The sequence below is a fragment of the Schistocerca nitens genome, chromosome 1 (assembly GCF_023898315.1).
Source record: "Schistocerca nitens isolate TAMUIC-IGC-003100 chromosome 1, iqSchNite1.1, whole genome shotgun sequence".
NCBI lineage: Eukaryota > Metazoa > Arthropoda > Insecta > Orthoptera > Acrididae > Schistocerca > Schistocerca nitens.
This window is the reverse complement of record NC_064614.1, coordinates 459,671,130-459,697,895: the sequence shown is the minus strand read 5'-3', so window position 1 is coordinate 459,697,895 and position 26,766 is coordinate 459,671,130. Positions and strand designations below refer to the sequence as shown.

The following is a 26,766-nucleotide window of genomic DNA, read 5'->3' as shown; positions in this document are numbered from 1 at the left end:
ACAGCAGTAGACAGTGAATTGTGATCAACATATTGATGGCCTTGGTAGTAGCCTTTGACAGCACCGACTGTCACTGTCACTGTACATCACTGAAACAGTGGCATATGAAAAGCCTAATGCCACCACAGGCTAGGAGTTTTGAGTGAAATAGGTACACACTACTTGCCCATAACCAAATACAATGGTATTGTGAATATTACCCATCCTACACTCAACTGTCACACCAATAAGCAAGTTGATGATATCCCAGACCCATCATTAGTGGAACAATTACATTTGCTGTGGGAAGAGGAGCACTTCCACCAGCACAGCAACTAATATCTCTTATTCAATGGCTCAGTGTGCATATTTTCACGTACCTGAAATGACCATCCCCTGTTAAACAAAATATTTTTCCCATGAGCATGCAGGAAGCCAAACTATGTAAAAGAGATGCTGTCACCACCTGCCAAACAGAGGCAACTACCACCAAAATATTACCACTAGTAAACACTAACACAATGAAGGAATGTGCTCATTCAGTTTCTCTGTAGTTCAACAAGGAGAATAGTATCCCACACAGAGTTTTTGGAACACAACTCCACCCTGTTTATAATGTCACATGCCAATTTAATCTAAGTAGATTCCCTTAGAACATTGTCCTAACGGATAGAAGTGGAGGCTTGTATTCAAGCACTCCAAGGGATGGCCAGTTTCAGCGCAATGTTCAGCAACAACTGATATGCATGGCTGTTGTATGCATGCCTGACACATATTCAATACATTGGTCAGGATGATCTGACAAACACATGCGAAGCCACAACCACAGGGGACACAATAGACATCTGTCGTGTGTAGACATAACCACCTTGATGAAACATGGAAGAACCTTGATCTCAAAGAGAGACTAGAAAATGTACTTCAGATTTTTTTTTTCCAAAGCAAAATCACTTTTGTTTCAAATACTTCCCCCACATGCTACTGATGCAGGGGCCTTCTTCCAGTCTCAGTCTTCCAAATATAATAGTGCAGAGTGAATCCAATCTGTTGCGAATCCAATCTGTTGCTCACTGTAAATGTTCTGCAAAGGATATACTTGATGTAAGATAATTTAGCTGGCTGACTTTCAGGATCCAAGACTGCAAGGCCCCTGTGCACCAAAGAACAAAGTATATTTTTATGTTTGGGTAAATCACGAGACTTTCAGCACAGAGGTACAAAATTAAGTCTTTTTTTTTTAGGAGGGCATTCTGATTTTCTATCCAACCTTTTGCCCAGATCACTGCCACAAAGATATTGTTTCAGACATATGCATCCTAGTCAGTATCCAGTATGTTTCCTTCTAAGCTCCTCCACAATTTCCCAGGAAGATTTAAAAACTGTTTGCTTGACTAACACCTGGAAGTCAAAGCAAAATTTAGAACCTTCCAAATGCAATATAGATGTGTTTCTTGGTAATATTAGTTTCTTGTTTCTTAGTTTACAAGGTCCCAAAGCATTCAAATTTCACCGGTAGCCAAGCAGTAAAGCAATATTTCCAAAGAGACAGGGTCCTAGAGGAACCATCCAGCCAACAGCAAAGAAAACACTGAGATGTTTGAAGCTATCTGCAAATCATTTAAGAACAACTCTCTCAAGACAAACTTCTGGCAGTAAGTATCATGAATCCTATCCCAGACAAGGGTCTGACTAGCCTAACGTTTAATGTGTTTGGTGGCAGAAGAATTAAACAAGCAGAATTCCTTTTCTGCTTGCAGAGGTGTAGTAGTACAGGATTATCTGTCAGGTGCATCTAATAAAGTTATTTTGTATCAGTTGATGAGACATCATCCAAGCAGAAACTCAGTTAGGGTGAGTGTATGTTTGTTTTCATATACATTGTTTCATGTGTTCAGTTATTTTCGTTTCATCTCTTTTCTGTCCTGGGAATGTTTATCTTTAGAGCCTCTTTTCATTGTGGAGAATACAGAAAAGTCACAGACAGAAAAGTTACAGACAGAAAAGTTACAGACAGAAAAGTTACAGACAGAAAAGTTACAGACAGAAAAGTCACAGACAGAAAAGTCACAGACAGAAAAGTCACAGACAGAAAAGTCACAGACAGAAAAGTCACAGACAGAATAGACCGTGAACACTGTTTATTCTCAAACACTCTTAGACATCATGCTTTCTCAGGGGTAAGTAGTAGGAAAGAACAAGGCAGAGGGCCAAAATTTTAATTTAGCTTCATGTTGCTACATTCAAAAGCTAATGACAACATCTTGCAAACAGACAGAAGGATCCTTGCTCATAATGTAGAGGCACACTCTCTCTCTCTCTCTCTCTCTCTCTCTCTCTCTCTCTCTCTCTCTCTCTCTCTCTTTTTCAGGCAGAAGGGACAGGAGTGATCAGTTTATCTGTTATGTGTCTCTATGATTTACGAGTTTGGCAATTTACCTTTCACCTATTCAATGGTCTGAAATGTTTCTCTTTTCATTATGCGACAAGCAAGTCACTGGGGTCACCTCCAGGGAGTACAGTGGGTTGCAAAACTAGTTTTATTTTAATGTTGGTCAAAAACATACCTGGCACTTAACCCTCACAATAATAAGGGGAGGGGGCAAGGGAATTACTTTATGCAAACCTTTTGAAATTATTGTAATATAGTGAGTTACTTCATATTTTAAAATTCTGAATTTTTTTTTTATTATTTTTAATGAATTCTTCTACCCAATTACACAAATGTTTTAAATTTTTAAGTTAAATTTAACTCAAATATTTAAGTCTTAACAGTCAATATCACTTTCCCAGTGAATGTGATATTCAGTATTCAACAATGGAAAATCAAGGATGGAATGTAACAATATTTTGAAAAGGCAGTATTTTCAGGTTCAGGACCATACCCATTGCTATCTCTTTAAAAAGTCTGTTGCGAGTAAAGTCAACAAAAAGTAACAAATTTTGTATTTAATTATTTTTTTTTTTTACAGTGGGCATAAAATATCCCCACCCCCACAATCAGTACAACACGATATTGGAAGTGCACTGAATCACTAAGGAGGCGATGAAAGATATTTTCAGGTTCTGGATCTTTCTTACACAGCAGTATCTCTTTAAAACATATACTGTTACTACAACCCAACAACAATTAACACTTTATTTGTTTTTTGAGATTGGGTGTACAGTGCCCACATGCCATCCCACCCCTTGGTTATAAGCATTATGGAAAATATGTTAATATGGCTATGGTTAACGCTATATGATCAGTAGTATTGTTGAGTTGGAGGATCCATCATTTGACTCCACAGTGTAGGACAGCTGTTCCACAAGCCTCTTACATTCATTTTAGCATTTGAATGGAGTAGTGTTGGTTAACCGTGGTAGCTTAAATTAATGGAAATAATTTACTTAATGTCAGATTCCTCTCGTTAGCAAATGGATGTTAGACCCTCTCCCTTTCTTCCAGCTAGTTAGCCATCCTTTCCCCATTCCTTCGACCAGGTAAAAAAAAATAAAGATAAAAAAGGAACAACACATATATTCCTGTTTGTTTTTATCCAGTTAAGTTGCTCCTCGGATTATGTCTCATACGTGTAACATCAGAAAAAATTATCTGTAATTAGTTGTTCATATTGCTCTGACTTTTTCACAACAGCAAAATTGTCAAACACATGAAACAGTGTTTATAAAAACAAGCACTTCAACCTAACTGACATTTCATTTTGGATGGTCAACAGATTTAAACAGTGTGTTCTAGAGGTAGCTGGCAGGAAAACCATTTTTATGGCCACTCCACCCACAAGAAAGGAATACTGTTCTCTCTTTTGGCTCCCCATTGTATGGCTGGTGCAAGAATTGATAACATCTGTAATTGCATTTGGCAGATATCCTATAAGAAACTCATTTTTCTGTCACATTTGCCTCAATACAATTTAGCACACCAAACTACTGTGAGTGAGAGTCTACAAAAACACTCTGTGGTCTTTGCAAGTACCTCTCCTGATTTAATCTAGTGTTAGTCTAATAGTATATCATTTCAAGAAAGCATGCACAAGATGCCTCAGCTCTGAATCCAAGGAGAACACCTAGGTCAACTAAGGCTTCTGTGCTTCATAGGACTGCGTGGTTAGCACACATGCTATTTGTGCGTCATTCATACAATGCAACAATATTATATCTTACTACTGTCCAGAATCCACAAAATTATTTAACGTCCTTATCATGGCATAAAAGTACAATAGGATCAGATGATAACATTACACAGAAGATGTTCAACAGAAGAAGGAAGAGTCCCGTAAACAGTATTAACGTAAAAAGTTTTCAGATAAACAGCCAGCAGCTATAAATGAGAACATATACTGTTACATGTATGCTTCTGCACGACTGTCTCTTTCTTACTTCACTCACTAATCACAACTCAAGGACTTCTTACAAAAAATCCAAAATTATTCACTTATTTTCACTGTCTTTAGTTTCATATAAAATGTATGGTAATAGTATCATACTAGAATCAATTACAGTCCAATCATACAATTTCTGAAAGTTAAAGGACAAGGTACTGTCTCTGGAAGCAAAGACAAATATAGCAATGAGCTTAACTCTTTATCAACAGTAATAATAAGCAATATTAATTTTGTACACAATACAGGGGTGTGAATTACAGTCAGTGAATCACCAATAACTTAATTGAGTGTTTGTAAAATTGTTGTTTAATGGTAAAATATCTCCGAGAACTGAAAAATTGACAAATCAAAACAACAACCTGGGAATGAAATACCTACTGCTCACACAGTTTCAATGTTGTTGTGGTCTTCAGTCCTGAGACTGGTTTGATGCAACTCTCCATGCTACTCTATCTTGTACAAGCTTCTTCATTTCCCAGTACGTACTGCAGCCTACATCCTTCTGAATCTGCTTAGTGTATTCATCTCTTGGTCTCCCTCTACGATTTTTACCCTCCACTCTGCCCTCCAATACTAAATTGGTGATCCCCTGATGCCTCAGAACTTGTCCTACCAACCGATCCCATCTTCTAGTCGAGTTGTGCCACAAACTCCTCTTCTCCCCAATTCTATTCAATACCTCCTCATTAGTTATGTGATCTATCCATCGAATCTACAGCATTCTTCTGTAGCACCACATTTCGAAAGCTTGTATTCTCTTCTTGTCTAAACTATTTATCGTCCATGTTTCACTTCCATACATGGCTACACTCCATACAAATACTTTCAGAAACGACTTCCTGACACTTAAATCTACACTTGAAGTTAACAAATTTCTCTTCTTCAGAAACGCTTTCCTTGCCATTGCCAGTCTACATTTTATATACCCTCTACTTCGACCATCATCAGTTATTTTGTTCCCCAAATAGCAAAACTCCTTTACTACTTTAAGTGTCTCATTTCCTAATCTAATTCCCTCAGCATCACCTGACTTAATTCGACTACATTCCATGATCCTCGTTCTGCTTTTGTTGATGTTCATCTTATATCCTCCTTTCAAGACACTGTCCATTCCGTTCAAATGCTCTTCCAAGTCCTCTGCTGTCTCTGACAGAGTTACAATGTCATCGGCGAACCTTAAAGTTTTTATTTCTTCTCCGTGGATTTTAATACCTACTCCAAATTTCTCTTTTGTTTCTTTTACTGCTTGCTCAATATACAGATTGAACAACATCGGCGAGAGGCTACAACCCTGTCTCACTCCCTTCCCAACCACTGGTTCCCTTTCATGTCCCTCGACTCCTATAACTGCCATCTGGTTTCTGTACAAATTGTAAATAGCCTTTCGCTCCCTGTATTTTACACCTGCCACTTTCAGAATTTGAAAGAGAGTATTCCAATCAACATTGTCAAAAGCTATCTCTAAGTCTACAAATGCTAGAAACGTAGGTTTGCCTTTTCTTAATCTAGCTTCTAAAAATCAGTCATGGGGTCAGTATTGCCTCACGTGTTCCCATATTTCTACGGAATCCACACTGATCTTCCCCAAGGTCGGCTTCTACCAGTTTTTCCATTCGTCTGTAAAGAATTCGCGTTAGTATTTTGCAGCCGTGACTTATTAAACTGATAGTTCGGTCATTTTCACATCTGTCAACACCTGCTTTCTTTGGGATTGGAATTATTATATTCTTCTTGAAGTCTGAGGGTATTTCGCCTGTCTCATACATCTGGCTCACCAGATGGTAGAGTTTTGTCAGGACTGGCTCTCCCAAGGCTGTCAGTAGTTCTAATTGAATGTTGTCTACTCCCGGGGCCTTGTTTCGACTTACGTCTTTCAGTGCTCTGTCAAACTCTTCACGCAGTATCATATCTCCTCTATATACTGCTTCCACCTTTCTGCTTTCCCTTCTATGCTTAGAACTGGGTTTCCATCTGAGCTCTTGATATTCATACAAGTGGTTCTCTTTTCTCCAAAGGTCTCTTTAATTTTCCTGTAGGCAGTATCTATCTTACCCCTAGTGAGATAAGCCTCTACATCCTTACATTTGTCCTCTAGCCATGCCTGCTTAGCCATTTTGCACTTCCTGTCGATCTCATTTTTGAGACGTTTGTATTCCTTTTTGCCTGCTTCATTTACTGCATTTTTATATTTTCTCCTTTCATCAATTAAATTCAATATTTCTTCTGTTACCCAAGGGTTTCTACTAGCCCTCGTCTTTTTACCTATTTGATCCTCTGCTGCCTTCACTATTTCATCCCTCCACTATTTCATGCCTCAAAGCTACCCATTCTTCTTCTACTGTATTTCTTTACCCTATTCCTGTCAATTGTTCCCTTGTGCTCTCCCTGAAACTCTGTACAACCTCTGGTTCTTTCAGTTTATCCAGATCCCATCTCCTTAAATTCCCACCTTTGTGCAGTTTCTTCAGTTTCAATCTACAGTTCATAACCAATAGATTGTGGTCAGAGTCCACATCTACCCCTGGAAATGTCTTACAATTTAAAACCTGGTTCCTAAACCTCTGTCTTACCATTATATAATCTATCTGAAACCTGTCAGTATCTCCAGGCTTCTTCCATGTATACAACCTTCTTTTATGATTCTTGAACCAAGTGTTAGCTATGATGAAGTTGTGCTCTGTGCAAAATTCCACCAGGCGGCTTCCTCTTTCATTTCTTAATCCCAATCCATATTCACCTACTACATTCCCTTCTCTTCCTTTTCCTACTATCGAATTCCAGTCACCCACGACTATTAAATTTTTGTCTCCCTTCACTATCTGAATAATTTCTTTTATCTCATCATACATTTCTTCAATATTTCATCATCTGCAGAGCTAGTAGGCATGTAGACTTGTACTAGTGTCGTAGGCTTGGGCTTCGTGTCTATCTTGGCCACAACAATGCGTTCGCTGTGCTGTTTGTAGAAGCTTACCCGCATTCCTATTGCTTTATTCATTATTAAACCTACTCCTGCATTACCCCTATTTGATTTTGTATTTATAACCCTGTATTCACCTGACCAAAAGTCAGGTTTCTCCTGCCACCGAACTTCACTAATTCCCACTATATCTAACTTTAACCTATCCATTTCCCTTTTTAAATTTTCTAACCTACCTGCCCGATTAAGGGATCTGACATTCCACGCTCGGATCCGTAGAACGCGTTTTCTTTGTCCTGATAACAACGTCCTCCTGAGTAGTCCCCGCCCGGAGATCCGAATGGGGGACTATTTTATCTCCGGAATATTTTACCCAAGAGGACACCATCATCATTTATCCATACAGTAAAGCTGCATGCCCTCGGGAAAAAATTATGGCCATAGTTTTCCCATGCTTTCAGCCGTTCGCAGTACCAGCACAGCAAGGCCGTTTTGGTTAGTGTTACAAGGCCAGATCAGTCAATCATCCAGACTGTTGCCCCTGCAACTACTGAAAAGGCTGCTGCTCCTCTTCAGGAACCATACGTTTGTCTGGCCTCTCAACAGATATCCCTCCGTTGTGGTTGCACCTACGGTACGGCTATCTGTATCGCTGAGGCACGCAAGCCTCCCCACCAACGGCAAGGTCTATGTTTCATGGGGTGGGAGTGTTTCAATATTCATACTACTATGAATACTGTAACAGTCAAATGGTTCAAATGGCTCTGAGCACTATGGGACTTAACTTCTGAGGTCATCTGTCCCCTAGGACTTAGAGCTACTTAAACCTAACTAACCTAAGGACATCACACAGAGCCATGCCCGAGGCAGGATTAGAACCTGCGACTGTAGCGGTCACGCGTTTCCAGACTGTAGTGCCCAGAATTGCTCGGCCACACCAGCCAGCACTGTAACAGTCACATTACATTGCCAGCAGTATGTAAAATGGAAGTTGACTACCTGACTGCATATTTTATATACCGGTATATCTGACTCACACGTGAACATTAAGCAAAATAATACATACCTTTTGTTAAGATGACCTTCTCACAACCAGCAGCAGCAGCAATTCTCAGCACAGAGCCCATATTTCCAGGATCTCTGACATTATCACAGATTATTGTAATTGGCAATGAGTTCTCTGCTGGAGTCTGCCTTAATATATTTGATATCTCGAATAATCCTACGTGAAAAATGAATAAAATTGAACATAAAGCATAACTTTGGGAGTAACTGATTGCAATTTTTTTTCAATCTGAATGATGCAATGGATGAATATTCCTATGACTCAAATTTCAGTTCTACAAAACCCTATAAACAACCTACCTAAAAACACTGAACTTCAGTGAAATATCATTTTCCACAAGAACTGAATCATTCATCTATCAGCCTGTCACAAGAAAATAAAAATGAAGGAAGAAAAAGACACGCAATATGACACATAGGGATAGTGTGGACAGTTAAAGAGCATTTAAAATCAGGAAAGCATGGCATATTAACAATGATGTCCTGGCACATTATGCACTGTAGATGTTGTTTGTTGACATTTTCCCTAATCTGTTTACCTAAAAGCCGCAGTCACCCTACAATACACTGAGAATTAAAATTAAAACCACAAATATACAAAGAATATGCACAATACACATGCACACTGTGCACACATTTTTTCCTCCATTAATATGAATAATGTTGTTATCATAAAGAGCATTCAGGCAGAAAAGCTACTGCTAAAATGCTCTGCATTGACAAATCAATAACTTAATGCGACTCTCATATTTTTCAGGCAGTGTATTAAAAACAAGAAACACAAATACAATGAAAGACTTTATGAATTCTATGAAACCAAAGGTGTGATTCTCAGAATAAAATTCTATCATATCATACAAAAAGAAACAATACAGGTGGGTCATGTGTCTGTTGGTTTCTTTACATCTGATGAAAAATAGACCAGCTTTGTAATTCCGTAGCTCTGAAAAAACTGTTGCCCACTCATATGGCCTAGTTTAAGTGGATCATTATGTAACAAGAGAAACAGCAACCCAAAATTGAAACTTGAAAATTTCATTCTGGAAACCAGAATCATTAATTAGTATGAAATATTTATACAACTGCCTATTTCTACATCTACACCTACATTTATACTAAGCAAACCACTGTGAAGTGCATGTCAGTAGGATACATCTCATTGTATAGGGTTTATTCCCATTCCATTCATGTATGGGTTGCAGGAAGAATGATCATTGGACTGTATCCGTACGTAGTGTAATTATTCTAATGTTGTGCTCACGATCCCTATGTGAGCGATGCATAGAGGTTGTAGTATATTCCTAGAGTCATCATTTAAAGCCACTTCTTGAATCTTTGCCAGTAGACTTTCTCAGGATAATTTACATGTATCATAAGGAGTCTGCCAGCTCAGTTTCTTCAGCATCTGAGTGATGCTTTCCTTTGAAACAAACAAACCTGTGACTATTCATGCCACCCTTCTTTGTATACACTCAATATCCTTTGTTAGCCCTATTTGGCACAGGTCCCACACACTTGAGCAGTTTCTAGAATGGGTCAAACGAGTGATCTGTAAGCAATATCCTTTGCAGATTGATTGTACCTCTCCAGTATTCTACCACTAAACCAAAGTGAGGTTGGGATTGTTTGGGGGAAGAGACCAAACAGCGAGGTCATCGGTCTCATCGGATTAGGGAAGGACAGGGAAGGAAGTCGGCCGTGCCCTTTCAAATGAACCATCCCGGCATTTGCCTGGAGCGGTTTAGGGAAATCACGGAAAACCTAAATCAGGATGGCCGGACGCGGGATTGAATCGTTTTCCTCCCGAATGCGAGTCCAGTGTGCTAACCACTGCGCCACCTCGCTCGGTAAACCAAAGTGTACCACCTGCTTTACCCATGACTGAGCCTATGTGATCATTCCATTTCATATCCCTCCAAAGTGCTACAGCCAGGTACTTGTATGAGTTGGCTGGTTCCAGCTGTAACTAACTGATATTATAGTCATAGTTTTGGGTTTGCCCCACCTGCAGTACCTCTCTTGGGCTCAAGGCCATATCGGTCGGAACTTAGATCACTGGAAAACCGTGGCTGGTCATATGAGTCCCAATTTCAGATGGTAAGAGCTGATGGTAGGGATCAAGTGTGGAGCAGACCCCACAAAGCCATAGGCCCAAGTTGTCAACAAGGCACTGTGCAAGCTGGTAATGGCTCCATAATGGTATAGGCTATGTTTACACAGAATGGACTGTGTACTCTGGTCCAACTGAAACATTCATTAACAGGAAATGTTACGTTTTTCTACTTGGACACCATTTGTAGCTGTTCATGGACTTCACGCTCCCAAACAACTATGTGCCATGTCACCAGGGCACAACTGTTTTGAAGAACATTCTGGACAATTCAAGCAAACGATTTGGCCACCCTGATCACCCAACATGAATCCCCTTGAACATTTATGGGACATATGTGAGAGCTCAGTTCATAGACAAAATCCTAAACTGGCAACACTTTCACAACTACGGACAGCTACAGGGCCAGCATGGCTCAACATTTCTGCAGGAAACCTCCAATGACTTGCTGAGTCCATGCCACTGCTAGTTGTTGCACTAAGCCAGGCAAAAGGAGGTGCGACATGATATTAGGCAGTATCCCGTAACTTTTGTCACCTCATTATATATTGTTATTTATTTTCTGCATTATTAAATACAGTGTTAGGCTTATACACATACACATGTACAACAATTAGTAAACATTACAACATGTGTTTTACAAAGCATCAACTGAAAAGTTTGCATTTTTAACGCATTTACATCTAAACACATTTACATCTAAGCATCGTCATACACTTCACATTACAGCTGTCACACAGTTCACAATAAATGTTCAAATATCCCACCATCAACTTCATACATTTGTGCACTCTTGGAAGAACATGTTGTACTGCTTGTCTGAGCGCCACTGCACACTCCCTAATTAGGACAGCAGCATTGTGCTACTTCACTCGCAACACATTATGGACAACTACAAGCTCAACAGGCTAATTTAATGACAGAAAGACGTCCCAAGAAAAGAGGTTGAAAGCAATGAGGTAGGTTGGGCTAGTATAAAATGTCAAAGAGGTTGGATAGGTAAAATCATAAGTGCATGTGTGCCAATAGCCCAAAAAAACTACATAAAATGTGTTCTATTTTGGAAACCATTCGGAATAGAGCATATGTCAGATTTTTTGCTTCAAACGAGCATTCCTGTTATAGCCCTGAGCATTGGCCATTCCTACTAGGACACCCTGTAGAAATGGGTTTGGTACTATGATTATTCAGTTGTATCAATGCATTTTACCCTTGAGGACAGTGATGCAGAATGACTTTCTATAATATTATTTTTACTGTTCACAATATAGGAGGAATGCCACACAACAGTTTTGTGTATCTTAAAGATGATGGTTTCAGTCAATACTGGTAGCAAATAAAGGCTTCCTTTATCTACATCTACATCCATACTCCGCAAGCCACCTGACGGTGCACCACTGTGTTGGTGCAACAACTATTAACACAATTATATGAGAAGCAAATTTTTGGAGAGCAGGAACAACATGCTGTCAAAGGCATCAGTTGAATAACATCAGAGTCAATCAGTTAATTATGACCTATAAGACGCTAAACGGTTAGTGAAAATTGTTTGTTCTCAGCTTCCTTCATTTTTATACTGCCCAGTAAAACAAACTGTGAATATCTTCATCTTTAAAAGCCACATTAAGAAAAGTGTGTTAGAAAAGAACAGTTTTCTTGTGGTAAACAACAACATTGGTATTGCTCAATGTCTCTTTCTATTAGGGTGTAGTAAAATAAGACGTAGTACCCTTTGGTTAACACTACATCATTACTCATCTGATGAGTACTGATTGTTGTTGTTCAAACACATCCCTGTTTGTAACAGAATGTTGTCTGAACTGATGTGCAATGCTTGAAGATCCATAATCATGTGCAAAATATTCTAATTGAAAGAGTTATTACTGAACTGGGCCATCATTTTGGACATCTCTAAATATGAGCCCCCCCCAAATTTCACACAACAATACCATCTCAACAGTGGCATGGCAGAAGGTGAAGATTTGTGCAGTGCAACAAATGGCCCTTTTGACAATACCATTAGCCCAAATGCAGCAAACTCTTCTGCTGGAGCTTGGCTGCAAGTATGTTAACACGGCTTAATCTATCAACTCCCATGCCAAATTAGTATTATATAATGTTATTAGAGTCTAGCAAAGGGCGAGACCAATTTACCATATAATGCTGTCACACTGTAACCAAAACTGAGTCCAAATCCGAATCTGAAAGCAGGATCATCAATGAAGAAAACAACTACCACCAAAAGCAAGTTTCTTAAGGACACCTGGATGGAGAATGTTGGTATTTATACAAACATTGAAATGATCAATATTAAATAACTAATATTTACTGGTGACGCAACCCACAGCACACTAGCCAGGGATGCCAACTGCTACTCCACTCTGCATGGCTGTGACCCACTGTTTCAGTAGTTCTCACCTGAGCCACCCACAGCATCCTATATCTAGTGGTCCTCTGTATGGTAGCACTGTAGGATCCTCACATTTGAGCTGTGCTGTCACATCTTCGCTATAATGAGCATCAAAAGTAGCCCCTCCCATCAGATTCACGATAACTGAGCAGGCCTCCAGTCTGCTTAACCGAGAGGTCCCGTGGTCAACCTGTGCCTCAGGACTGTAGCAGGGCTTCATAAGGTGGACACAGACAATATCTCTGCACTCCTGTCTTTTTGATGCAGGGCCACAATCCTTCACTTTGTATGCGACATCTGACAAGTGACAAATGGTATGATATGGTCCAAAGCATCATTTTAAGTTATTTTTCTGATACTTCCACTTTCTGCACAGGCATAAAATCCATACCAAGTTACACAGGTTGTTTCTCACAGGCCCATAATTGGTGTTAGAGCATTCTCAGTCATTTTCCTGTACCATGGACCATATATGATCCAGCCATCTTGCTTCTTCTGTCTTGGTGATGGTGTATTTAACATAATCATCCTGTGTATCATCTGGCTGAAACGGGAACAGTGCATCCATTATCATTACGGCCTCATGACCATGGTGCAGAAAAAACAGTGTCTATCCTGTACTGTCTTGCTTCAATGCATTATGTGTGAATGTCATGATGGGCAGTATTGTATCTCAACCTGTCTGTCTGACATCAATGTATGTTCAGGGCATATCGGCCAATGTTTTGTTAAAATGATTAGTGAAGTCACTCAACTATGGTTGGTAGGCAGTTGTAATCTCATGATGGTCGAAGTTCTCTATCACTCAGCAATCGTGAATGTATCGTAGAAATTTATAAAGAAAATATTGCAACAAACAAAACCTGCAGGTACTATATTAATGACTCTAAAATAGTAGAAGTACTTTTTAGAATGTGATATATTTTTGCAAAACACTTATTGGTGTCGATGGTCCAGCAATTAAACAAAATATAAGTTGAATAACAGGGAAACAATAGATTCCTACTGCACGTAATTAGATATGAACGACAACATAGCTCGCGAGATATTCCCTTCTAAATGAATACTACGTCTTCACTGTAGAAACCTCGGAAATCTCACAAGTTCACAAGTCCACACTCCGAAGTAGTTTTATCTCTTGCTACCATGCACAAACCGCTCCACACTCCAAGTCTCTCTCGTGACCGTGCGTCCCTCGCACCGTAACATCCAAGACTCTCAGTGAATTGTCCCATCCTGCCAAGAACTCTTCTCCTGCTTTCATCCACTCTCCCCATTCAAGAGCACTGTGATTAGCTAGAGCGCTCGCGCCGTGTCTTCAAGCCAACACACCCACACAAACATAATGAAACACATTCAGAATACTGGATTTACATTTAAATAACTTGAAATTAAATAAATATTCCTACAACTGGACCATAAACACGCTCTACCACACATTATTAGAGACATAAACAAATTAAATAAACATATATCAAAGGAATAGAACAAGAGGTAGGCCAGTAGCCTAATGTCTCTGTGCTTTCTAAAACACAGTAAATATTTAACCAATTTCTTCACGAATAGTATATATATCAGATATAAGCAAAGACATAGACAAATAAATATATTTATAAGCATGCTGCTACCGTTAATTCGTGTAACTGAGGAGTACTTATGGCCTGATGCGATCGATAGTAATTGGCCACTTTGACCTCCAATAACTCATGTACTATTCAAGTTACATGCCTGTAATGTATACCAATTTATGTTTACACAAATAGCTTTCTACAGTCATGACGATCGACAAAATCGGATGAACCGTTTAGATTTTGGAAATTCGTTGCTGGGTGTTACTTGTATAATTTTCAGTCAGATACTAAACTTTAAATTAATAAAGATATTGAAATTCTGATTGCACCATCAGAATCACCATGCAAATAATGGTAATGTACATGTTTCTTTTTGAGGTATCATGATTCATCTTGCTACTATTAATTTCTACACGAATTGTGAAATGTCTGCCATGATGGTTTCACAAAGTCCGCCATCTTTGGCACTCTTGGCATACAAGTCTCTTTCATTGACACAGCCTCACCATGGAATTCCCAGCCACACAGTCTCTGGATCCCAGCTAACGTTCGGCACCATATGGCCGCGGCCCGCTGAGTGGCGCCACAGCTCGCCCGTTATCTCACACTGTCATCCTAAATAGAGGATTTTCATCTGTAGCAGCCTCACCTCCATAGATAGTTGGCTCAAGTAGTTTTCAGAAATTTAACAGCTGGATAAGCAGTTGGTACTTTTGTACAAAAATGGGGTATGGCTACAGCATGTCAGGAAGTGACCTCATCCAGGCTACAGCAATGAGCTTCGTCACACAGGTCAACTACAATCATCTGCAGTTCACTGGCATGAATAGGACTGTTCTATGGTTGATGTCTTACAGCAAAGTAGTCATGGAACACTCGTCTTCTTTCTCTGCAGTAGTATAAAATGGGTCTAGGGCATCCACAGCAGAAATGTACATGTGTTTGCCCTTTGTCCTCCAAATGTTCCTATGCAAGGTGTTATACTTGGTGGAGGAGTTATTGTACCTGTGTTGGTCAGATGCTGAGTTGTCATTTGAAAGCTGTAGCATATGTTCACATTTGACAGGTGGTGAAGACCTGATGTTAGAGATTGATACACCTCTTCTTCAACATTCTCTATTTCCTCCTGCCCTACGAGGTTGACATTCATGGCTGCTACCTCTCGTGTACTCAGTCTAACATATCTGGCTGTCACAAACCCCAAAATCTCTTCTCTTAGTGCCTGACATATCAGAGAGGCAGGGTCATGTTGGGCTTAAACAACTGACACAGGGACCACATTCAGGAGTTGGTCATACTTCATTCACCCAACTTTTTTCAGTTGCATTTCCTCGATGAACTGGCACCAATTGATGACCCTTTATAATATGATTACAAAATTGTTGAACAATCATTGGGAGCAGTCACTTCCACAAACTATCTAAGAGTATGCATACACAGCAGTCTCAAGTGGAACACTCACATAAAATTAATCATGAGTAAGGCAGATGCCACAATGATACTCATTGGAAGAATCCTCAGGAAATGTAATCTATCAACAAAGTAAGTAATCCACAAAACTCTCGTTTGACCAGTACCTGTATAAGGCTCATCAGTATGCAAATCTGCACCAGATAGCACTGATAGAGTAAACACCGAGGATCCAAAGATGAACAACACATTTCATTACTGGTTCACATAATAAGCACAAAAGTGACATGGAGATGCTCAGCGAACTAGCGACAGACACAGCAAATAGGCACTCTGCATCATGTTGTGGTCTACTGTTACAGTTCCACAGGTGTACATTCCTAAAGGAGTCGACAAATATATTGCTTCCTCCAACACCTATCTCATGAAAAGACCACGAAGATAAAATTATAGAGATTTGAGCCCACACATAGACTTACCAGCAATAGTTATTCCCACATATCCTACACAACCGGAACAGGAAAAAGAGGGAAGTGACAGTGGTGTACAAAGTACCCTACACTACACACCATGTGGTGGCTTGCGCAATATAGATGTAGGCTTAGATTCCTTGGCTGTTGTGACATCCTTTACCAGAAAAGCTTGGTACATGTCTTTTACAACTCCTTTCATCAGATGTCAGATTTTGTTGTCTTCTGATATTCAGAGTCACAATGTGGTCCAGAGCCAAAACATTCTTTATGTAGGACTGTGTCATTTCTCCATGACATTGAGTACCACTCAGTTGTTCTTGTTGCCAAATGTTTTCTTGAATTCGGAGGAGGAGGAGGAGGAGATCAGTGTTTAATTTCTCATCAACAACAAGGTCGTTAGTGGGAGCACAAGCTCGAATTAGGGAAGAATGGGGAAGGAAATCAGCTGTGCCCTTTCAAAGGAACCATCCTGGAATTTGCCTGGAGTGATTTGGGAAACTCACGGAAACCCAAAATCAGGATGGCTGGATGCAGGTTTGAACCGTCATCCTCCAGAGTGCGAGTCCAGTGTGCTAACAACTGCACCACTTTGACCGGTTTTTCTTCAGTTCATCCTGGAATTTGTCCCAGCTATCCAGCTTCCCTCTGTTGTCCTTGAAACACTGCTGGACTGTGCCATCCAAGCAAAAGTACATGTTTGCAAACACGTCATGTCATATCATCCATTGTATTTGGTGACTCGGTCAAATTCTTTCAGCCATTTCATTAGGTCCTGACCAGTATCTCCAAAAAAACACTGATGGATGCCTGATGTGCACATGACTGACTTTTTTTTTTTTTTTTTACTGTATTGGTCACCTATATAAAGGGACCTCGGAACAATCAACTGGTTGCATTCCAGCTCCTGTCCATGTTGGCGATGATTTTTATGTTGCCTAATTGGAGCTATAGCTTATAGGTGTTTTGAAGTACCCATAATCTTCACCAAAACATGTCATGTCATAATCACATTTAAGCCCAAATCTGAAAGCAGAGTCATCAGTGAAATACAACACTTAGAACCGAAAGTTCATTTCTTATGGATGCCAATGTACAGACAGTACAGAACTCCCTCCTGGGTGGAGAATGCTGCTACTTACACACACAGCAAATATTCCAGAATATGCAGGTAGATTAGATAATTTAAAAAGGGAAATGGATAGGTTAAAGTTAGATGAAGGAACAAGACTACTGGTCAGGTGAATACAGGGTCATAAATACAAAATCAAAGAGGGGTAATGCAAGAGTAGGTTTAATAATGAATAGGAAAATAGGAATGTGGGTAAGCTGCTACAAACAGCATAGTGAACACATTATTGTGGCCAAGATAGATACGAAGCCCACTCCTACCACAGTAGTACAAATTTATATGCTGAAGATACGAAGCCCACTCCTACCACAGTAGTACAAATTTATATGCTGAATAGCTCTGCAGATGACAAAGAGATTGATAAAATGTATGATGAGATAAAAGAAATAATACAGATAGTGAAGGGAGACGAAAATTTAATAGTCATGGGTGACTGGAATTCGATAGTAGGAAAAGGAAGAGAAGGGAACGTAGTAGGTGAATATGGAATGGGGGTAAGGAATCAAAGAGGATGCCGCCTGGTAGAATTTTGCACAGAGCATAACTTAATCATAGCTAACACTTGGTTCAAGAATCATAAAAGAAGGTTGTATACCTGGAAGAATCCTGGAGATACTAAAAGGTATCAGATAGATTATATAATGGTAAGACAGAGATTTAGGAACCAGGTTTTAAATTGTAAGACATTTCCAGGGGCAGATGTGGATTCTGACCACAATCTATTGGTTATGAACTGCAGATTGAAACTGAAGAAACTGCAAAAAGGTGGGAATTTAAGGAGATGGGACCTGGATAAACTGAAAGAACCAGAGATTGTTCAGAGTTTCAGGGAGAGCATAAGGGAACAATTGACAAGAATGGGGGAAAGAAATACAGAAGAAGAATGGGTAGCTTTGAGGGATGAAGTAGTGAAGGCAGCAGAGTATCAAGTAGGTAAAAAGATTAGGGCTAGTAGAAATCCTTGGGTAACAGAAGAGATACTGAATTTAATTGATGAAAGGAGAAAATACAAAAAGGCAGTAAATGAAGCAGGCAAAAAGGAATACAAACGTCTCAAAAATGAGATCGACAGGAAGTGCAAAATGGCTAAGCAGAGATGGCTAGAGGACAAATGTAAGGATATAGAGGCGCATATATCAGTAGGGGTAAGATAGATACTGCCTACAGGAAAATTAGAGAGACCTTTGGAGAAAAGAGAACCACTTGCATGAATATCAAAAGCTCAGATGGAAACCCAGTTCTAAGCAATGAAGGGAAGGCAGAAAGGTGGAAGGTAGCAGGGGTAAAATACAGGGAGCGAAAGGCTATTTACAATTTGTACAGAAACCAGATGGCAGTTACAAGAGTCGAGGGGCATGAAAGGGAAGCAGTGGTTGGGAATGGAGTGAGACAGGGTTGTAGCCTCACCCCGATGTTATTCAATCTGTATATTGAGCAAGCAGTAAAGGAAACAAAAGAAAAATTCAGAGTAGGTGAGCAGGCATTAAAATCCATGGAGAAGAAAAAAAAACATTGAGGTTTGCCGATGACATTGTAATTCTGTCAGAGACAGCAAAGGACCTGGAAGAGCAGCTGAACAGAATGGACAGTGTCTTGAAAGGAGGATATAAGATGAACATCAACAAAAGCAGAACGAGGATCATGGAATGTAGTAGAATTAAATCTGGTGATGCTGAGGGTATTAGATTAGGAAATGAGACGCTTAAAGTAGTAAAAGAGTTTTGCTATTTGGCGAATAAAACAACTGATGACGGTTGAAGGAGAGAGGATATAAAATATAACCTGGCAATGGCAAGGAAAGCGTTTCTGAAGAAGAGAAATTCGTTAACATCGAGTATAGATTTAAGTGTCAAGAAGTATTTTCTGAAAGTATTTGTATGGAGTGTAGCCATGTATGGAAGTGAAACGTGGATGACAAATAGTTTAGACAAAAAGAGAATAGAAGCTTTCGAAATGTGGTGCTACAGAAGAATGCTGAAGTTCGGATGGGTAGATCACATAACTAATGAGGAGGTATTGAATAGAATTGGGGAGAAGAGAAATTTGTGGCACAACTTGACTAGAAGATGGGATCGGTTGGTAGGACATATTCTGAGGCATCAAGGGATCACCAATTTGGAGGGCAGCATGGAGGGTAAAAATCATAGAGGGAGACCAAGAGATGAATACACTAAACAGATTCAGAAGGACGTAGGTTGCAGTAGGTACTGGGAGATGAAGAAGCTTGCACAGGATAGAGTAGCATGGAGAACTGCAACAAACCAGTCTCTGGGCTGAAGGCCACAACAACAACAACAACAATGCAAACATTAAAAACATGAAACATTTTTAGATCCTTCTTGAAATGATAAATAGTAAATAACAAGAATTTGTTGGTGATTGGATCTGAACTGGCAAACAGTAGCACACCAGCCTGGTTCGCTAAGCGCTACTCCAGTTTACATTCAGCACAACTCACGCAATATGACCAGTTTATGGCCACAACCTGGGACATCATCCGAAATGAATTCTTGCAGTAAGAGGTTATGTACAGGTCTGTTACCATTATCATTGTGAACTGTCATGTACTTAATCTGTGGTATGAAGTTCTTCTCAGGCACATTAATCACTCTTGATGTTGCAATTTTCAATGTTTGTTTGCAGTGTAATTCCTTATTTTCTGTATGTCCTGACAAAAGGATTCTAGTATATTTAAAAAAGGGTAAAATGTATATTCACTGATTAAGGAGTACTGCCAGAAGAGCCTCCAATCCGACATTTATTTCAATACAGAAAATTATTAATAGCTTGTTTTAAAGGGACTTTTCTTTGTTTTGGTGACCATCTTCCAGGACTACTTAACAGGCCTATAATGTTTTAAGCCATGGAAATTTCAGTTTGGAATATCAACAGTCAGGACTTCTAGTTACCATACAGATGACTTCTTAAATTGCAGATGGGCACAATTAAAAGATTCTTGCACATTATCTTTAAGCCACAGCCTTCATCAGAAAAAGAAACAGGAACACCCACACATTCATCCACACAAGCAAGCACACCTCACACATGCATGAATGTCACCTCCAAGAGCTTGGTCTGGAGTGCAACTGTCATCTCACAGTTGCACTCTGGTCCAAGCTGCCATGGTCATGTGTACGTGAGGTGTGCTCGCTTTTGTGTGTGTGTGTGTGTGTGTGTGTGTGTGTGTGTGTGTGTGTGTGTGTGTGTGTGTGTGTCTTTCTTTTTCTGATGAAGCCTGTAGTCGAAAGATAATGTGCAAGAGTCTTTTAACTGTGCCTGTCTGCAACTTAATGTATCATTTATTGTAATGATTTGATGAAGATGATCTATATACAGCTGTCTGTGATATTTAACATAAGCTATCATCATTATCTAGTCTGATCAACACCAAGAAAATTGTGTGCATGAAACTAACACATATACTATCACATCTTAAATGTCTCAAAATATTTTGTAAAGAGTAATACACCTCACCTATAATGCCCTGAGAAGTTGCAACATTTGTCCACAGAGACAGTTGTTTATATGGAACTCTGTGGAACTCAATATGGTTTTGACCTGTACAGATGCTCTTAATGTCCTGTTGCCTGCTGAAGAAAATCATTTTTGGAGTTGCTCCAGCATCTATGAAATCTTGTATCAATCGTTTTCCTTCAACAGCCACAAGATTATGCTTCTCTCTCATTTTCTTTGATTTTGTTAGGAGCATTATCTTTCTGAAAGAAAGTGTTCAATCAACATATTTGCAAACAGAAAAAAGGAATACATGTTGCATAAAAAGGAAAATTATCTTTAAAAACTATAAAATTACAGAGACACAGATTAAATGACCAGGACTTACCTTCAGGAGATGAAGTTCCAGTGCTGCTAATATACACATTTAGAAATGAAATAGCTACTCCTAGCTTTAGGAACCATTAGCACCTTCCCAAAGGAGAAAAGAGGCATGGGTTGGGGAAGAACAGAAAGGAGGGACAGGCCATTCAGATCCCAGGATGAGGGACCCATCTGTTGTGAAGATGGGGAAAATCCCTACATACTAAGAACTGCATCTTTGTGGGAATTAATAGAACTGATCAGACATTCATACTATACAACAGCTAGTACCTAAATGACAACAAACATGAAAGGACAGCATTGTGGGAAACAAATATGAATGGACTGCACACAAAACCACTCTGTCAGCATGGTGAGTCTGTGTGTGAAACCATATGCATTATGATACTTCACAAGTCACACAACGGTTCACATCTATTAAATGGATACACAGCCTTGAGACTTAGGGTTCTCCTTGCACGTGATCAGAATGTCAACTGGTTATTTTGATTCCAAGATCTGAATCTTCCAAGTGATCAGGCTTGGCTGAAACTGTTACGAGCATAGCTTCATTGAGAAGACTTACCACTGTTCACATGCTTCATCAAACTCTTCAGACCCAGGCAAGCTAGAGTATCATGAGTACATTTTTTCAGTGGCCCTACTGCCACACGCATGTTCTTGAAACACTTGTATTCCAGCCCAAGTGAAAAAGTATTGACAGTAGAGAACTGAGAGAACTCAAGTGACAGCTTTAGGCCACAGGGTATGGCTATCCTACGTTTGACTAAATCAACAACGATATGGACCTTATAAGCCATGCTGTTTCTACTACTTTCTATTTAGTAAAAACACATTGCAGAAGTTTAGTGTCTAAAGACAGGTTAACGGAATCTGAAGAAGAATTGCAAAACATCGAACTGGGTATAGCAGTATTATCAGAAGCAAAGTTAAAAATAAAAATTATGAGGAAAAATAGAATTAAAATCAGAACATCGGCTTCATAACAGTTAACAGTGCAGTAAGGAAATTCAAGTGTAGATTTTATGATAAATAAGAAAATTAAAAACAATATTCTACATACTGGAGGAATCTCAGAGAGAAAAGCAAGGTGTATTTTAAAAATGAACAAAATAAAATGACAGAAAAAAAATTACAACTCCAACTGTGTGACATAAATGAAAGTGGGTAGGGGTGTTTCTACACCTCAAAGACAGTGTCTATTCAAATTTCATGCCAGTCACATAAGAGTGGCACTAATATTGCCACTATGAGAATGCAAATCAAGTTTGCTTTAAATACAAGCTGTACAGTCATACTGACGAAGCAAGGTGGGATATTTTTACTTCCCCTCGTTTTTCCATCTGCCTCCGTAAAATTCATTCTTTCATGTCTGACTAATTACGATTAACATACGTGAGTATAATCTGCATTATCACAAAAGAGAAAGGTTGGCCCTCAGTTTTAAAGAATATAACAGATCTAATTTTGTGCTTAGTTTATGTATGTAACTGATTTTATAATTTAGTTTGACTATTCCCAGTTAGTATCTTTTGTTATAGAGTGAAATCAATAATTGTTTTGTAACTTAAATTCTGTTGTTGACATGTAAACAAATATAAATTCTGTATTAATTATAAACATTTGGAAGACGAAATACTAGTAATCTTAAAGTATCTATTTGGCTCTCTTCGAAAACATGTTGATGATATTTGTTAATTTCATGATTTAAACAAATAATTCGGCTAAACCCTTCTAGTAGAGAAAATTGTTAAAAAGAACCAGTTTTTCAATGTATTCAGTTAATTTAATGAGTTAAGTTTTAATTGTAATGTTTATAAATTTAACTTCGAACAATGTGTAGTTTCAGCACCTATTATTGTGAGGATATATAAGGACGAGAATTTTGGTCCCGAGACAGTCAGTCCATGGCTGAGTTACATATGAGAAACCTGTGCTGGTTAGAACAACAACAATGCTCCAACTTAACTTGAAAAGTGTTACACAATTAGGCCGTGTGTTAAAACAACAACTGTGTCTGCTCCATACGTACCATTCTACACTTCAAGAATTGTTAACTTTGTGGTTAGGTTTCTACTGCTCATAGATGTTCAATAGTAAACTATTGTAGCAGTATGTGTATTTTCAGCTGAAAACTGTTAATGAGGCTTATCGAAAGTTAAAACATGGACCTTGCCCTTGCGTGCCCCAACGATACGGATAGCCGTACCGTAGGTGCAACCACAACGGAGGGGTATCTGTTGAGAGGCCAGACAAACGTGTGGTTCCTGAAGAGGGGCAGCAGCCTTTTCAGTAGTTGCAAGGGCAACAGTCTGGATGATTGACTGATATGGCCTTGTAACACTAACCAAAATGGCCTTGCTGTTCTGGTACTTCGAACGGCTGAAAGCAAGGGAAACTACAGCCGTAATTTTTCCCAAGGGCAAGCAGCTTTACTGTATGGTTAAATGAGGATGGCGTCCTCTTGGGTAAAATATTCCGGAGGTAAAATAGTCCCCCATTCGGATCTCCGGGCGGGGACTACTCAAGAGGACGTCGTTATCAGGAGAAAGAACACTGGTGTCCTACGGATCGGAGGATGGAATGTCAGATCTCTTAATCGGGCAGGTAGGTTAGAAAATTTAAAAAGGGAAATGGATAGGTTAAAGTTGGATATAGTGGGAATTAGTGAAGTTCGGTGGCAGGAGGAAAAAGACTTTTGGTCAGGTGAATACAGGGTTATAAATACAAAATCAAATAGCGGTAATGCAGGAGTAGGTTTAATAATGAATAAAAAAATAGGAGTACGGTAAGCTATTACAAGCAGCATAGTGAACGCATTATTGTGGCCAAGAAGACACGAAGCCCACGTCTACTACAGTAGTACAATTTTATATGCCAACTAGCTCTGCAGATGATGAAGAAATTGATGAAATGTATGAGGAGGTAAAAGAAACTATTCAGGTAGTGAAGGGAGACGAAAATTTAATAGTCATGGGTGACGAATTCAAGAGTAGGAAAACGGAGAGAAGAAAACATACTAGGTGAATATGGATTGGGGCTAAGAAATGAAAGAGGAAGCCGCCTGGTAGAATTTTGCGCAGAACATTACTTAATCATAGCTAACACTTGGTTCAAGAATCATGAAAGAAGGTTGTATACATGGCAGAACCCTGGAGATACTAAAAGGTATCAGATAGATAATATAATGGTAAGACAGAGATTTAGGAACCAGGTTTTAAATTTAAGACATTTCCAGGGGCAGATGTGGACGCTGACCACAATCTATTGGTTATGAACTGTAGATTGAAAAAAGAAGAAACTGCAAAAAGGTGGGAATTTAAGGAGATGGAACCTGGATAAACTGAAAGAACCAGAGGTTGTACAGAGTTTCAGGGAGAGCACAAGGGAACAATTGACAGGAATAGGGTAAAGAAATACAGTAGAAGAAGAATGGGTAGCTTTGAGGGATGAAATAGTGAAGGCAGCACAGGATCAAATAGGTAAAAAGATGAGGGTTAGTAGAAACCCTTGGGTAACAGAAGAAATATTGAATTTAATTGATGAAAGGAGAGAATATAAAAATGCAGTAAATGAAGCAGGATAAAAGGAATACAAACGTCTCAAAAATGATATCGACAGGAAGTGCAAAATGGCTAAGCGGGGATGGCTAGAGGACAAATGTAAGGACGTAGAGGCTTATCTCACTAGGGGTAAGATAGATACTGCCCACAGGAAAATTAAAGAGACCTTTGGAGAAAGGAGAACCACTTGCATGAATATCAAGAGCTTTAATGGAAACCCAGTTCTAAGCAAAGAAGGGAAAGCAGAAAGGTGGAAGGAGTATATAGAGGGTCTATACAAGGGCGGTGTACTTGAGGACAATATTATGGAAATGGAAGAGGATGTAGATGAAGATGAAATGGGAGATATGATACTGCGTGAAGAGTTCGACAGAGCACTGAAAGACCTGAGTTGAAACAAGGCCCCGGGAGTAGACAACATTCTATTAAAACTACTGACAGCCTTGGGAGAGCCAATCCTGACAAAACTCTACCATCTGGTGAGCAAGACGTATGAGACAGGCAAAATACCCTCAGACCTCAAGGAGAATATAATAATTCCAATCCCAAAGAAAGCAGGTGTTGACAGATGTGAAAATTACCAAACTATCAGTTTAATAAGTCTCAGCTGCATAATACTAACGTGAATACTTTACAGATGAATGGAAAAACTGATAGAAGCCGACCTCGGAGAAGATCAATTTGGATTCCATAGAAATGTTGGAACACGTGAGGCAATACTGACCCTACGACTTACCTTAGAAGAAAGATTAAGGAAAGGCAAACCTACGTTTCTAGCATTTGTAGACTTAGAGAAAGCTTTTGACAATGTTGATTGGAATACTATCTTTCAAATTCTGAAGGTGGCAGGGGTAAAATACAGGGAGCGAAAGGCTATTTACAATTTGTACAGAAACCAGATGGCAGTTATAAGAGTCAAGGGGCATGAAAGGGAAGCAGTGGTTGGGAAGGGAGTGAGGCAGGGTTGTAGCCTCTACCCGATGCTATTCAATCTGTATATTGAGCAAGCAGTAAAGGAAACAAAAGAAAACTTCGGAGTAGGTATTAAAATCCATGGAGAAGAAATAAAAACTTTGAGGTTCGCTGATGACATTGTAATTCTGTCAAAGCCAGCAAAGGACTTGGAAGAGCAGCTGAACGGATTGGTCAGTGTCTTGAAAGGAGGATATAAGATGAACATCAACAAAAGCAAAACGAGGATAATGGAATGTAGTCTAATTAAGTCGGGTGATGCTGAGGGAATTAGATTAGGAAATGAGACACTTAATGTAGTAAAGGAGTTTTGCTGTTTAGGGAGTAAAATAACTGATGATGGTCGAAGTAGAGAGGATATAAAATGTAGACTGGCAATGGCAAGAAAATCGTTTCTGAAGAAGAAAAATTTGTTAACATCGAGTATAGATTTAAAAGTCAGGAAGTCATTTCTGAAAGTATTTGTATGGAGTGTAGCCATGTATGGAAGTGAAACATGGACGATAACCAGTTTGGACAAGAAGAGAATAGAAGCTTTCGAAATGTGGTGTTACAGAAGAATGCTGAAGATAAGGTGAGTAGATCACGTAACTAATGAGGAGGTATTGAATAGGATTGGGGAGAAGAGAAGTTTGTGGCACAACTTGACTAGAAGAAGGGATCGGTTGGTAGGACATGTTTTAAGGCATCATGGGATCACAAATTTAGCATTGGAGGGCAGCGTGGAGGGTAAAAATCGTAGAGGGAGACCAAGAGATCAATACACTATGCAGATTCAGAAGGATGTAGGTTGCAGTAGGTACTGGGAGATGAAGAAGCTTGCACAGGATAGAGTAGCATGGAGAGCTGCATCAAACTAGTCTCAGAACTGAAGACCACAACAACAACAACAACAATGTCAGTAAGGAGATATGGAAATGATGAGGAGCTTGTCCTGCGATGGTG

The 26,766-nt window shown here is 39.4% G+C and overlaps 1 protein-coding gene across 2 annotated transcripts in view; it reads right to left on the bottom strand.

Moving 5' to 3' along the window:
- Positions 1–26,766, bottom strand: part of LOC126251801 (rRNA methyltransferase 3, mitochondrial) — a 72,897-nt gene that overhangs the window by 7,905 nt on the left and 38,226 nt on the right. The window contains exons 2-3 of one of the 2 annotated variants that reach the window (XM_049952441.1): positions 20,924–21,165; positions 8,348–8,503 (exon numbers count right to left, since the gene is read on the bottom strand). In XM_049952441.1, the coding sequence (XP_049808398.1) occupies positions 8,348–8,503; positions 20,924–21,165 (398 nt within the window). The remainder of the gene's footprint in view (positions 1–8,347; positions 8,504–20,923; positions 21,166–26,766) is intronic. The other variant, XM_049952449.1, reaches the window with a different exon arrangement.